The sequence below is a fragment of the Notolepis coatsorum genome (genome assembly GCF_963971535.1).
Source record: "Notolepis coatsorum genome assembly, chromosome: 8".
Lineage (NCBI taxonomy): Eukaryota > Metazoa > Chordata > Actinopteri > Aulopiformes > Paralepididae > Notolepis > Notolepis coatsorum.
Window position 1 is genome coordinate 127,488,041 of NC_140172.1, and position 16,105 is coordinate 127,504,145.

Sequence of the window (16,105 nt, forward strand, 5' to 3'; positions counted from 1 at the left end):
ATGATATATTTATATCTGTGTTTGCTTTTGTTTATAAACAGCATAATTTCTATATTACTACCCATGGAAATGATCACATATATAAGAACCATTATATAACATTAACTGTAGTAGTAGGCCTACATGACACGGCAAATTAGAATGAAAGGATGAAAGTCGGGTTAAAAGTGAAGGTGGGTTGTACTACTGGAGGGGTGAGGAGGGGGGGCTGCGTGGTTTTCCCGGATGGAGTTTCGACGCCATCTTTCTGATTCATACATAGTTCAAACACTGAGGTCGACTCGGTGGTGTCGGGAGAAGAAGACGAAGACGACAACGGCTCGCTCTCTTTAATCAGCTGTCAGCTACTTTCTTTATTATTATTAACGAAGAAGAAGAAGTAATAGACGTCATTCTCCCTAATCTAAACGAGTTGTTATTTTAATAAACCATGAAGCAGTAGGCTAGGCTGCTCACCACCCAGTCCTCCCGGTGGCACCGCTCTGACTCAGTCGGCCAGTGTTTTGAGTAGGGTGTATATCTGCAGAGCCGCCAGGAACCACCGCTGTTTGGGGACCGACGCCGCTGAAGAAGCCTCCCTCTCTCTCTGTTCCGCCCGCACACCGTCGCAGCCATGGCAGACCGAGAGCACTTAGTATTTCAAGCGAAACTCGCCGAACAGGCGGAGAGATACGACGGTAAGGATTTTAATAGATTATTATGCTCTTCATTGCAGTGTGTTAGTGTTGCAGCAGCACCTCTCCGATCTCTCCACACCCCCCCCCCCCCACACACACACTCTTCCTCCGCGGGGGGCTGCTTGGAGAAGAAGAGGGTGGATTTGTTTAGTGAGAGATCGTCTAGTAAGAAGAGACAAAATGGCGGAGGTACCCCCCCCTCCTCTAACTAACACACTATTCAATAAACGTTAGATGTCTTAAATTATTATGTCTTCTTTGTGGCTTCTTTCACGGTAGACATGATGAATGGGGCCGAGGTCTGGTCTGGTTACCGTGTGGCTTCTTCTTTCTGAAGCTCGCTGTCCTCGGTGACACACAGGCGACTCACTGGCCGCAGAGATGAGCTAACGATAGCTAGTTTCCAGCCTGCGTCTGGTGGTGAACGGCTAGCTAGTGTTCGTTAGTTAGCCAGTCGTGCTTTTAAAGGTCCTGGGGGGTGCTACTGTAACTGCTTAGCCCCTTTCGTGACTGTCTTCACTCGGTGCAGAAAGGGGCCAGTAAGTGGCGACCTTTTTGGGGTGGGTTTCAAAGATGGCTAACGTTAGCTTAACCAGTTACCCAGAGGAACGTTTGATAAAGAGCCGAGGATGTGTGTGTGTTTATTATAACGACAACAACACAACTATAATGACGTATTAATAACGTATGCGTAGCTGATTCACGTTATTAGCTAATTTAACAATAAATCCAGCTACTGATAATTTGACCTGACTGGGAAGTGGAGCTGCTGGAGCTGTCACAGTCGTGGGTTGGGTTTCAAGTCAGATCCGCATTATTAGCAGAGCTGCACACATGGTAGCACACTAGCTTCTGGGTGTTAGCATATAGCATGCAGTAAAGCTGTAATAACCTTAACTTGCTTGGCTGACTGGCGCCGCATATTGCTTTTTCGGCTGCTACACATTGAAGGGGACATGACGCTGCTATGGACAGTGTTCATTTTGTTCTATATGTAATGGATTTGGCTGTCTCTGGAATTGTATTCAGGTGCTGGGGGGAAATTACATAGGTGGGTGCCCGTTTGACCAGGCTTTGAAGTCTTCAGATTAACAAGCCTGAACAAGTTGTTAGGAATTATTGCCATTTGCGATGTCACACAAGCAGTACATTTTCTCATTGTGTGTGTTTTTGGAGCCAGGAACACTGGTGTTGCCCTTTTATCCTGCGACCCACCTGCCCTCTTGTTGGGCCCAAGTTTGAAAACCACTGGTCTAGCCTATAATGGAATGGTACAGACAAATCATATGCAATGATGCAGGGGTTAGTCTGAAACCTCCAGACATTGTGGGTGGGAACATGCTCCTGCAAGCTTTTCTGCTATAAACCTCACTTGAGGTATTTCCTCACTAGGGATGGGGTCTGAGAAAATACTTTGTAGTCACACTATAGGGGGTTGAAGCCAAGGGTGTGTCTGAGCAGAGCATGGCCACCTAATGTAGGGACAGTATTGAGTACAGTAGATAAGATCAGTGTTTCACAATATCTTTGGTTAGGTTAGGTGTGGTCTGTCATATATACCATTATTCAATTCATGACAGTCGATGCTCATTTTTGACAGGACTACAGAAACCTTTAGCCACAATATAACAAAGTCTGATAAGGAGCTATTAGCCGAACTAAAATATCAAAGTATCTTTTAAGGGAGCTTGCTTGTTAATATTTTATGTGAAAAGTATCATCATTATGTGTGAAAAGTAACTGCTTAAAGAGACATTTGACAGCAAAGCAACATTAAACTAATTTACCAGTTTGAGGCATAATGGATTCATTTTATCTGTGGCTGTGCCAAAGCGATCTCTGCTCCAGAATATTGAAAGTGTTAATTTGGTAGAGTTATGTCATAATGATGACACGTACCTCTTCCCTCCCTCAATTTTGTAGTAGAATGGCTGACCCATGCTTCGAAGCCTCAATTGTTGCAATGGTAACCAACGCCAAAATCGATATTAGAATATCTAGTTTTTTAACCCCCCCCCCCCCCAAAAATAAGAAATAGCCTAGGAAATAAGAATTAGCTTATCGAAATAATAGCCCAACATTATTCATTATGAAATCAACATTCATCAGTTCTTCTCAAACAAGGCTATTTAGAACTTTCAGAAAACCCATCTACCTATTATTTAGCTCTCTTCTCGATGAGGCAACATTTTCTGCATGTCATTGTGCCTCGCTGTCCGTGCACAGGTGATATCTCACTAATAAGGCAGAGACTACCACTGGCTCTAGTGCAACTGTAGCCACACGATTGCTTTGCATCCCTGCCGCTTCTACCCCTTGGCCTTCAGTGTGCATTCTTCCCCCGAAAACTGGCTTTATTGCAAGCAAAGTGAGAAATTCCCTTTTGCCAAAGAATGTGGACACGTTAGTCTTCCTGTCACACACCCTAAAGATGGCTGAGCACTTACTTATAGCATTCAAAACTCCAGGTATGTTAGTTTGTGTTAAGGATTAAAGCACAGCTATTTTCATTAGGTGTAATTCATGTTTTCAATTTGATTGGATATGGTTGTTCATTTAGTTTGATCAATGCACACTTACAAAGTGCTTACATTTAACACTTTAATCGCAGATGACGTGTTTAGACGTCATTCCTCGCCATGCTCATTCTGCCGAAGACGCCGTAACTCGTCTTTGATATCAATAATTCAAAAATCTGTGATCGAAATCATATTTCTCCTCCGGAGACATGAGATGTACTGGTGAGCTCCACTCAACTGTCTAACGGTTCGAGAGCGCCATCTGGTGGCAGATCGGCCAAGAGGGAGGGGCGCGCCAAACAGGAAGTGCTCATCCATAATCCGTCCGGGCACTCGCGATCGGTAGCCGGACTCCATCTCAACACACTGGATAATCAATTGCTCGCCCTAACTCAATAAACAACGTTATTTGGACGTATATAGTATTATACAACCTGGAAATGGTTCATCAGGATCAACATCCCATAATCGAAAACTGTCTACTCCACGCTGATCGTCCAACGGCGCGAGGAAGATATGGTAAGATCCAGCGTTATTTTCTAACGTATTCTATACTAACTGATCTGATGATCATATGACCCACACACTATGAATGGTATAACGTTGCCCACGGAATCATAAACGCCCCCTCGCCCATCCGGTCAATATCAGATGATGCGTAGTAACTTCTAGAAGTACCTCCAGTTGAAATTTTTCATCTGGCAACGATCGCTACCAAACTGTATTTGATCATCAATATAATGCATTTGGAGCTATAAATCAAGTTCTGGAGAAAGCTGCAGAAAACGATAAAAACATACTTATACCTTAGACCATATTTTAGTATGAATATGTGAATGAAAAAGTATATCGTTGCTACACCCTGAACAATGGATATAGGACATTGAATGGGCCATAATAATGGCAATTTAGCAATAGAATTTAAAAAGTTATAGCCCTGCAAAGAAGGGGAACTTCTCCATAGACAAATAGAGCTGGCTAGGGATGGTAAATTATGAATGTGAACCATGGCGATCAAAGTGTTAATATATATTTTTAATTTTGTATTTTTTAACGTTTTTATTATACATCCACATATCTTTTAGAAAGTTGCTTAATAAAAGTATAATTTAAAACATTTTGGCGAGTCGAAAATTAATGTTGTTGTTTACATGTTGCAGGTATGTATCTACTCCCTATTTCTCAGTTCCCCACATGGAATGCACCTGATTGGACAAATTACATACTAAAGTGCAGTAGGAATTACTACTAAGCACTGGCAGCACTACTAGCGTATCTCCCGTCAAAGATGAAGAAATACAACTTTCAACAATTCAAACTGATATACAGAGATGTCATTTTTTTTTTTTTTTTTTTTGATCTTTTTCCCCCTCCATTTTCCTCCGATTTTCTCCCATCCCAATGTTAGTCGTATGCCAATTCCCAGTCCCTTCCTGGTCGCTGCGCACTTACCCCCCACAGTCAGATCATCTGGGAGAGTGGAGGCTACCACGTGCTTCCTCCGACACACGTCCAGCCAGCGTGTAGCTTTATGCCAAGCAAGCAGTGCAAAAATTTACCGTAGTGGCATGCAGTAATGCGCCTTTCATTTTCCGCCGCCCAGCGCCCAGGTCGCGCGGAAATAGGCTGTCTATTGCCATTCTCTTTGACAAACTCTAACCTTAACCAGCTCCTTAACAACGCCTAAACTTAACCGTTCTAACCTTAACCAACTCCGAAACAATGCCTAACCTTAACCTTAACCTTAACCATGCCTAACCTTAACCATAGAAATTATATTGCCATTCTCTTTGACAAACTCTAACCTTAACCAGCTCCTTAACAGCGCCTAAACTTAACCGTTCTAACCTTAACCAACTCCGAAACAATGCCTAACCTTAACCTTAACCTTAACCATGCCTAACCTTAACCGGCGAAATAATACACGTTAAAAAAAAATCACGTTAAAAAATATTTTCGATGGGATTCGAACTCGCCAGCAAACAAGCCATAGGATCCACAGCCATGTGTCCTTGCCAATTGAGCTATTGCTAGATACTGAATAAGGGGCGGTGACTTATATATATTGAGCTCCGCTCGTGTCAACCAAGGCGGGATCTCATGCGCATGCGCGGGCACCTCGCGCGAGCACGCCGGCGCACGCACGCACCTGAGCGAGCACGCCGCCGCCGGTGCACGCACGGTAGCATTTGTCTGAAAAGAAGGGCGCTTTACCGCACTAGCGTGCGGTGACGAATGCGGAAGCATTTTTGCACTGCTTGCTTGGCATTAACGTACAGGCGTCCAGCCAATCACCGCTTCTTTTCACCTGGCAGCGCGGATTCTCATCGAGAGGGCGTAGCGTGTGGGAGGACCACACTATCCCCCTCAAGTCCTATCCGCGCTTAGCAGGCGCCCCGACCGAACTGTAGGAGTCGCTGTTTACAACGACCTGGACCCACCCCGCCAGCTTCTCCCACCCTCTAATACAGCCAATTGTATTAGTGCAGACGGCCAGCCAAGCTGGTGACAACCCCGGAGCTGTGAGCTGGATTCGAACAGGCGAATCCAGCTCACAGCTCCGGGGTTGGTGACGAACGCAATCTCCGCTCGGCCACCTAACCGCCAGAGATGTCATTCTAGAGATATCTTCTAGTCTGACTTTGGGGAAGATGGCAAATAAGTGTATTTCCCAATGTTGGGAGTGTTCCTTTAACTGCAGTTAATTAAGCCCATACATAAGTAATCACTCTAAAATCACTTTCAGTATAGTGCTTTATGGTCAGGAGTAATTTTGGCAGTATAGGAGTCTATATTGCAGGCCACCATTTGGTTAGTTGAGCTTTTTCACTAAAGAACCATATAACTGTCAGGTTTTTGGCCAGCCCATGTATTTGCAGTTGTAAAGTCAATACAAATCACTTGAGTGTGGATGTGATTACATTAAAGAAAGTACTCTACTGTCTTTTAACTATGAATGAAAACAATACTCTTTCTTAACACTTACCATCTTTAGATAATGTTTGAAAACATTGTTCCTCAACGTTTAAAAGGGAGTTGTATGGTTTTTCGTCTGAGGTGCTCAGTTTATATTTTTATAGTTTTCCTGCAAGTACAAGTTTAATACAATTGCCAGTATCCTTTTCCATTCTCAACATTTGTAGTCATCCAAAAGGCCTGTAGGTCAACTAGCAGTCAGCTGGGGTGTGCTTTGATTGAACGGCAAACGCTGCTGAAAGGTCCTGTAGACCAATGCACTGCTGCACTCACTTAATGTGACTCTCACCCCTTCTCCAGTTTTTTTAGTTAGGTAGGCTATTTGTATTTATTTATTTTTTGATTAAGCCGACGTGTGAGCTGCCCTCTGCCACAGCAGGGGGCCTCATTGCTGGTCAGCCAACAGAGCAGAAAGAATTCCAACGTGGTGGCGTAATGGTGGGTCACCCCCACCACCCTCTCACCCTGACACTCCTCTCCTCTCTGCAGAACCTGAATATCGGGTACCGCTACATCCGTGAAAGTTTAGTATGTAACTTTGGGTTTTATTTGTGCTACATTGTTTAGGTTATAGGGGTGTAAGAAAAGATCCATACACTTGAGTATTGTGATATTTATGTTCATAATAACACTACAAATTTGGCGAGGGGGGGGGGGGGGTGGTGGCATGGTCCTTTTCAAAGGGGTCCCTAGACCTCTCGCCTCATATCTGAGTGAAAACTGGTTCTATAGGTACCCATGAGACATGAGTCTTCCCTTTACTTCCCTTCCCTTTGCTAATTCCGCACAGTTTTGGGCAAAAACCATGCAGCTTTTTGCATGCCGTCTGTTCCATCTGTGCAGCGGTCCTTTCAGCGGGGGTTGGAAAGAGTTAAAAGGATAAGTTCAGTCACACTGTGCCAGGCTGACCAATGAAGGGTGTCACCTTGGTAATGTCTGAGGAGAGCATGCCCACTCTTGTCTATCACAGCACCACTTCACGACACATTTTATGCATACAGAGGTGCGTCCTTTAGACTGACAGTTTTTTTATGGCAATATATCATCTTGCTTACAGTATCGCAATATATGGAATTGTAGCCCCTGTATTTTGATACGTGTCACATTGCTGGATTCTTGCCAATACGCAGCCCTATTAGTCCCCGTAACTTACGTTGACTTCGATAAGCCTGACGCAATCCTACCATGGCACAAGCGAGGAAGCGATTGTGGTGTATTGCGGAAAAAAGCTGGTTTTGGAGTCTTCCCAATGCAAAGGACCAACGTTAGTTTAGTTTGGAGGGGTCATTGGGTTTGGCTGAGTGCAGGCCGGGCAGGCCAGCGATCAAAGTGGCTTAGTGTTACGCTGCAGAGAAAGTGCTCTTCCCGGCTACTGACAGTTCAGCATCGAGTTTCCACCGCATGCTTTATGGAGATCTACTATTGGCTACTGTGTGTGGACACACCCTGTCTCTAAAGTTCTAGGCTCTGCTTCTTGGCACACCGTGCCCCTACCTCCATGTTTGTGTGTATTGGCATGGAAGGTGATATGGGGCATGGGTGTAACAGTGCTTTGAGCTTAGGGCTGACCTTCGTATTTTTTTCCGAATTTTTAAAGCTTCGCGGCCGAGAAAAAAGTGTTTCTATAAATGTAATTTACATTTTTTTTAAATATTTTTTGTTTGTTGTGGGACTTGTACAAACTAAACACTTTGCTTTCATGAAATATTGTAAGCCGTCATTTGAGGCTTTATAAAAGCAGCACAATGAACACATCTGTCAGTGCCGAGTCCGACCTCATCTTAAATAACAAACCACATCGCTTGTTGTAGTTAACTCATTGGGGGCCAACAGCGCCCTCTGCTGATGGCCCTTCGGTGCCAGTGCTTTATCCAATGGAGGATAGGACTTATTTGCGAGTGCTTAAAACATATCAAATATAATAGCAATAGATCTAAATAACACAGTGATCATCAATAGGGCTGACCTTCGATATTTTTTTTGGAATTCGAAGCTTCGGGGCCGAGATTCTATTTTAATTCGAAGCTTCGATTTTTCTTTTTCTTTTTTTATATATAAATTTTAATGTTGTGGGACTTGTACAGCACTTTGTTCAACTTTGTTAGTGCTGTAAAGTTTAAACCTTTTAAAATCTTAGACAAACGAAACACTTTGCTTTCATGAAATATTGTAAGCCGTCATTTGAGGCTTTATAAAAGCAGCACAATGAACACATCTGTCGGTGCAGAGTCTGACTTCATCTTAAATAACAAGGGCTGGGCGATATGGCCTAAATATGATATCATGATATTTTCTGACCTTTCGGCGATACACGATACACATCATCACGATGTTTTTCTTCCCCCCCCCCCCCCCCCCCAAACAATTCATTATGAGGCTTACCAAGACAGTATTTGAGTTTGCAAGCTAACATTAAAGACAAAATAAAATACCCATGCATTTAGCATTTTTATGTTAGATTTAGATTATTGGATTATTAGATTATATATTGCATATATTTAGCAATGAGATATTATATGATTTAGATATGAAATATGATGAATTGAAAATGGGGGACCCTGATGTAAACAAGACGAAAGTCTTTCTCTGGTCTGCATCCCCTTAACAATTGTATGTATTGAGCTGTACTGTACCCATTCTGCAATATGTTAATACAGTTTTAAATCAATCAATCAATCAATAAATAGCATTTTAGCATTTTTATGAAACTACTGTATATTTGTATGTCTCTAAATGTTTTGATGAATAGAAAATGGAGGACCCTTATGTAAAAAAGCCGAAAGTCTTTTTCTGGTCTTCATCCTCCAGTCCACTGTTGTTGTATTGAGCTGTACTGTATTGTACCCATTCTGCAATCTGTTAATAAAGTTTTTATTCATTCAGACGGCAAACAGAATAATTTTTATTGACAGTCGAGTCTGCCAATTACGTCACACCGCTTGCACCCGCCCTGCTGTTCTTAGCACCAATCGGCAAGCGCGTATTCATTTTTTACTTCCGCTATATCCGCCATTGATTTTGACGAGAGCTCAACGACAACAACAACGGTAGCTCCCCGCGGCCGACGTTTAGCTTTTAGCTCCGCAGGATGACTAAACGAGGCATAATGATTTTACTGCAACGAATGTTATAATAAAAGCCTTTCTATACATCTGTCTGATTGAAAACTTTATTAACAGACCGCAGAATGGCCACAACTCAGCACAGGCTGAGATATGAACGAGTAATGCTTGCTATCTATCTAGGTCGACCTCGGACGTTGCTATGTTCGGGTAAAGACGCTGATGTTATTGAACGTGTAACTATATAACGTTAATGCCACAAAACGAATGCCTTTGTTAATCATAAGTAGTAACTTTGATGCAGTAGTGTGTGTGTGGGGGCGGCGTTGTTTGAACGTGTGGACCAGTTTGACGCGACACAATCCTCTTGGGCAAAACATCACGATATCCACGATACGTTTAAAAAGTGTATTGTTAATGAACTGTACCTGATATTTATATAATATCGTCATATCGCCCAGCCCATTTGCTTGTTGTAGTTAACAAAGAGAGGCACAGTTGATTTAGCAAAAAAAAGAAGCATTATTAATTTTCTTTTATAATCGATTTTTTTTTTCATATTCGATGCCCATCGAACGAAGCTTCGAAGTATTTATCAATCTCATTATCAATCATCAATGAGTTGCTTCCAGTCAACATGCACGAAACAGGTTCAGTATGCAATATTGGGTTCATAATATGGTAATATCTAATCTGTCATTTGTTTTCACAAAAGAAAAAGCATATTTAAAGTTGAAGCTGCATTTTCTTTTCCCCATTAATATGTACCAATCTGTAACCCCAATACTAGGGCTGCTTGATTATGGCAAAAATCATAATCAGGGTTATTTTTGATTGATTTGATTGAAATCACAATTATTAAACACTTACTAATTGATTTGAGAACATCAGACGAGTGTGTGGGGGTGGGGGGGGTGAAGGAAGGGTGCGCTGTATTTACAACAAGACAAAACAAGCAACACGGCATGCAGCACAATCTTTATCTCTATTATCTTGTTTTTCATGATCGTGGGAAGCCAAAATCGTAATTGAAAGTTGATATCGCCCCCAGCCCTACCCAGTACTGTACATGACTATAATTTATGTGAAGAGCTCCACACCCAGGCAAATATTAACTTGCAGTAAACCAGCTCGTAATGTATTCATATATTTTCACAAAATACGAAGTGGTCTATTCCATATTGATCCCATAAAATGGTTAAAGGACATTACCCTATATTGTCTTTAGTCCTCCTGGCCAAATGCAGGCACGAGTGGTTGGTTTTTCTCTTAATGCATTTATGTGCTACTTATGTGCTATTGCCTTACAAATCCTTCCTGGGCAGCTTTTTCTAATTTTATTTATTGCTTCTTATTAGAGGTTTCTCCCTGTGATGTTTTAATTTAGTGTTAAGTTATGGGGGAAGCAGTAGTGTTGATGCAGTGCCATGTTGAATCACATGGAAGATGGTTCTGGAAGTTGGACCAATGAGGCCAGTCTGTGTTCAGTGTATGGTTCTGGAAGTTGGACCAAGCAGGCCACCTAGTGGGTTCAGTGGATGGTTCTGGAAGTTGGACCAAGCAGACCACCTAGTGGGATAAGATAAGATAATCCTTTATTGATCCCCTTGGGGAAATTCAGGTGTCAAAGCAGCATGGGGGGGCGGGATGCATAGCTTCACAATACAATATAGTAATATAAAAACTAAAAAGTACAAACACAAGATATTACAGTGGTGAGAGTCCAGTGATATGAGTCTCTAGTACAAAGACACTAAATAGTCGGTACGGTGATGTGAGTCTCTAGTAGGGATGGACGATTCATCGATTACTCGTAGCTATTTTTTTTTTTTTTTACATATTTGTTTCACATGCATGTGTAAGCTTATAAGTTTGTTGGTTTCCTTAAACATATACGTGAATGAACAAAATTAAGTAAAAAAAAATATATATATATTTTGAGCTTTTTCCCCCCTTTTCGAGTAATACACGATCACTCGAGTATAGCATGCGATCAATCGACCTGGATTCTTCTTAAAAATGCCCATCTCTAGTAGGGGTGCACCGATGTATCGGTCGGGTATCGGTATCGGCCAATAAGTGCCTTGTTGACTGCAATCGGCCTATCGGCCGATAAGCTCGAATGTGCCGATGGCAGTAGCCGATAAATATCCATCAATTTGTGTAGCGTCAAGACAAAAAAAGAGTTCACTCGCGACCTGCACAACGCTGTCCCCAGTCCCCCCCCCACACACACACACACACACAAGCTACTAGGGGTGGACGGTATAAACGGTATACGGTATAAACGGTATGAATTTGCTCTACGGTATGGATTTTGAGTATACCGTGTAACCGGTAGTGCAGCTCTAAAATAGCAATGACGTCATGTAACCACAGCGCAACTATTTCACTGGCATTTGCCCCTAAAAATAGATAGAATTAGTCATAGATAATAGATATGTGCGAACTGGAAAAAGTTATTTAGGAGGCTTCGCGCAGTGGGCGTGCCAGCCCCTACCGCACGCATGTTAACACGGGTCTAGTAGTCTAGTGGGACGGGACACGGGAGCTGTCGGCGTCTCCCTGAGCTAACGTTAGCTTAGCTACCGTTACAAAATGACCCAGTCAACTATTCACTTTTAGTTTAATACATGATGGGGCATTGTCTAACCGAACGGTATCTAGTCGGCCAGCTACCGATAGCTCCTGACATCAACAAACGCTCCACAAAGTCTAGTACTAGAGACGTGTATGCTACCTGTTAGCTCACGTTAACACAAGTTGGTTCACTGTTCAAAACGAAATGTCCCATTGAACTAAATAATTCACTGAGGCGTTGTATTAACGTTATATATGCAGTAGCTACAGATAGCTCATGATATCAATGTCTTATAACACTGATTCGATGCGTATTCGAGCTGAGGGCTTGCTAACGTTATAATACCAATACAATAGGGTCCAGGTGCAGCGCCGGAGAATCCTGGCCGTAGCTCTGCTCGAGGCTACTCGAGTATAGGTCCAGGTGCAGCTCCGGAGAATTCTGGCCGTAGCTGGAGGCTACTAGAGTACACACAGACAGTGGAGCTTGTTGCGTGGTGGCGATGTCTCGCAGATACCTGTACAAGTCTAATTATATAATATATATATTTTATAAAAAAAAAATATATATATAAAATAAAATAAAATGTTTTATCAAAAACGATGATACCGTGATATATACCGTTACCGTCTATGCTTCAAATTATACCGTGATATAAATTTTAGACCATACCGTCCACCCCTACAAGCTACTGCATCAAAGTTACTACTTATGATTAACAAGGCATTCGTTTTGTGGCATTAACGTTATATAGTTAGTGTTACACGTTCAATAACATCAGCATATTATTTACCCGAACGTAGCCAGCGTTCATACTAGCTCAGTTCCTTCCGTTGCTCATAGAGCCCTGAGTTTTACCCATTCTGCAATCTGTTAATAAAGTTTTCAATCAGACACATGTATAGAAAGGCTTTGTTTTATTATAACATTAGTTGCAGTAAAATCATTATGCCTCGTTTAAGTCATCCTGCGGAGCTAAAAGCTAAACGTCGGCCGCGCCGCCGTTGTTGTTGTTGTAGAAAAGCTCGTCAAAATCAATGGCGGACAAAAGCGGAAGTAAAAAATTTATACGCGTTTGCCGATTGGTGGTAACAGCAGAGGCGGGTGCAAGCGGTGTGTGACGTAATTGGCAGAATCGACTGTCAATCAAAATTTCATTGGTTGAGACAATAGTATCCAGCTGCAGCCCAGCCGGTAGACCATACTGGGAGAACTAGTATCTAGCTGCAGCCCTGCAGAACATACTGGGAGAGAGATAGTGCTATTTCTTGATGTTTCCTTTTTTTAAGTAAGTAAAGAGGCCTATGTTCATATCGGTGAGCACAATTTGTAACACAAATATACAGTAGTTTCATAAAAAAAAAAAAAAATATTACAAAAAAAAAGAATATTACAAAAAGAAATATTAATTTTTTTTTGCCACAAATATCGGTATTGGTATCGGCCGATTGTGTTAGTTGAACTATCGGTATCGGTGGCAAATTTTCATATCGGTGCATCCCTAATCTCTAGTTCTCAAGTCCCGAGTTGTGACGGTGATAGCTCTGGCAGCAGAACCGGCCGCCAGAGCCCTTTGTTGTAGAGCCTGATGGCTGCCGGTATGAAGGACCGGCCCAAGCGGTTTGTGGTGTGTCGGGGGGGTGGGGAGTCTAAGGCTGAACGTGCTCTTCATTCTGGCTAGCTCCTCGTAGAGGGGGTGAGAGGGGTTCTCCAGGATGGCTTCTAGCTTTTTCCTCATCCTCCTCTCAGCCACCACCTCTAGGTTATCCAGCTCACCACCCACTACTGAGCTAGCCTTCTTCACCAGCTTGTTCATCTTGCTGGAGTCCCTCGAGTTGATGTTGCCCCCCCAGCACACCACAGCAAAAAAGAGGACGCTGGCTACAACCGACTGGTAGAACGATAGCAGCAGTCGGTTGCACACGTCGAACGACCGGAGTCTTCTCAGGAAGAACAGCCTACTCTGTCCCTTCCTGTAGAGGCAGGGCTGTACATTGCGAGATATATATCGCACAGCAACATTGGTCTGTGCGATGAATGGATTTACTTCAGTAGCACTGGTGCGATAGGCATTCGGTTCATATCGATACTCTTATTTTGAAAATCCTGTTGCGGGTCTCATTTCCGCCTAAGCGCAGCTCCAGCCATAATAATAACCCAGTCTTCTAATCTCTATGTTGTGGCTAAAGTTTAAAGGAGGAAACTGCTCATTTATTGCTGAAAAGTAATTTGTGTCACTTGTGTTTGATTTAATATTTGCACTATTGTTAACGGCACCACATGGCAATGGTTGGCAAATGAGAACATAAAGAATGAAAGAGATAAAATCGTGGGGATTAAAATGGGTAGAAACACAAGTGTTGGCACAGGGAGGGACTCTTACAGGTCTATACAGTAATTAGTTCCTACAGGTCTATACAGTAATTAGTTCTTACAGGGCGGCTATACAGTAATTATTTCTTACAGGTCTATACAGTACATTAGGGGTGTGGGTAAAATCCATACAGCATAGTATTGCAATAATTTGCGTGCCAATATATTGTATCATATATTAACTTTTTTGCTTTACAATCCCATTTTGCTGCAATAAGAGTGAGGTGAACAGACTGAAAATGTTATCTTAGTTAAAATATATGTTATATATATTTTTTATTGCAGGTGTTTACTGTTTTTGGGACAATTCTGCAGGTAATAACTATAAGGTCATATATTTCTTTACTATTGTATGGTGAGAATATGGTATCGTTGGGGCTCTGGTGATTCCCACCCCTACAGTACATGCTGACATACTTAATTTAATTTCAAACCTTTTATTTAAATTCGAAAGGCAACTGAGGTTTCCCTTATTTACAGTCACGTTGAGTGTACATACAGAGATAAGCAAAACAAATAAAAAGCATACAATAACACGGCATATAAAATCATGGCAATAAGGCGAGGCAAAAAGTAAGTATAACGAATCAATTAAAACATGTACAACTTGATTGACAGGAGATCAAGGTTTTAAACTCTGCAACTGAGTGGAGAATCTCAAGCTGTATGGACTGTTGGAGTTCATTCCGTGAGCTAGGGGCAGTATTTACAGGACCCAGCAGATATCTGCAGATAAACATATGAGATTTGGATTGCCTTAAGTGTTAATTATTAATAATAAAAAAATATGTATTATAATAATTTCAAAATACTTTTGAGAGACTGGAATACAGACTTCAGTACAAAAAAAATTAAAATCCCTAAGTAGCCTAAATTAACTTGGTTGGCTTGTTTAGAGTGGCTGGAGATGGCCTACTTGAAGAACTGAGTTTGTGGTCATAGTGTATGAAGTGTCCTCATTAGCAGCCTCATCCGCTGACTGACCTACTCGCATCCAGTGCATTCTTCAGACTTGTTGTCCCAGTTCAAAAGCATTGTCGACCCACTTCCACCCGAGTTTGCCTCAGAACAGTAATTTTGACTTGGCCGGCGATCAAAGCCACGCAAGGGAGCACTGCTAGATGTGTGACACCGGACCAGACCGTGGATCATCTAAATCTCCAAATAAGAGGAGACTCATCTCATCACAACCCTTGAATGGGAGATCACACAGTGAAATGTTTTTATAACTGAACTACACAAACGGAACAGCCCTGTGCTTGTTCCAAATCTGTACAGACTAATTAGCATTTAACGCTAGAATGCTTAGATTTCCGTATGTACAAATGCATTGTATACAAATTTCTAAACATGTCTTCCTGATTGTAACCAGTCCCTCAAGGAAATCCCGATCTTGCAATTGCATTAATTAATGCAAATTCAACCAAAATGTGATATTTTCGGGGGCTTGCAATTTTGCAAGGTTCCGACGATTTCTTTGCATTAAATGTCCAAATGAAATGCAAATGATCCAGGAATGTAAACACACAGCCACCAGGAGGAATTCAAATGTATGGGAGGTGGTTGGGGTCAAAAAGGGTAACGTGAAAAAATATTCGGTCTAAAAAAGAATTCCTCGACTTGCAATTTTTGCCATATCCTACAATTTTACCACAAAAAACATAAAAATTGCATAGAATTCCTTCCGCTGCAAAACCAAGCATTTTTTATCCCAACAATCATAAGATGCTGCATATCTGCTCTGTCTGAAGTTCTGAAAATTAAGAATTATACTCTAAACTCTACTTTAACTTTAAACTGTCCCGGAGTTGTTGCTGACCAGTGGTTGCTAGGCAAATGCAGGAAACGAATCTGAATAATAGTTCTGAATAATAATTACATATAGTCACTTTAAGTAATCCATGTATTTTGCCCCTC

General features: G+C 41.9%; 1 protein-coding gene across 1 annotated transcript in view; it reads left to right on the forward strand.

Annotated features, from left to right (window-relative positions):
* The first annotated feature begins 251 nt into the window (after positions 1-251).
* LOC311233894 (14-3-3 protein epsilon-like) overlaps positions 252-16,105 on the forward strand; it is a 36,096-nt gene continuing 20,242 nt past the window's right edge. Inside the window, exon 1 of the mRNA XM_084320967.1 lies at positions 252-677. Coding sequence (XP_084177093.1) covers positions 614-677 — 64 coding nt within the window. The 5' untranslated portion in view covers positions 252-613. The remainder of the gene's footprint in view (positions 678-16,105) is intronic.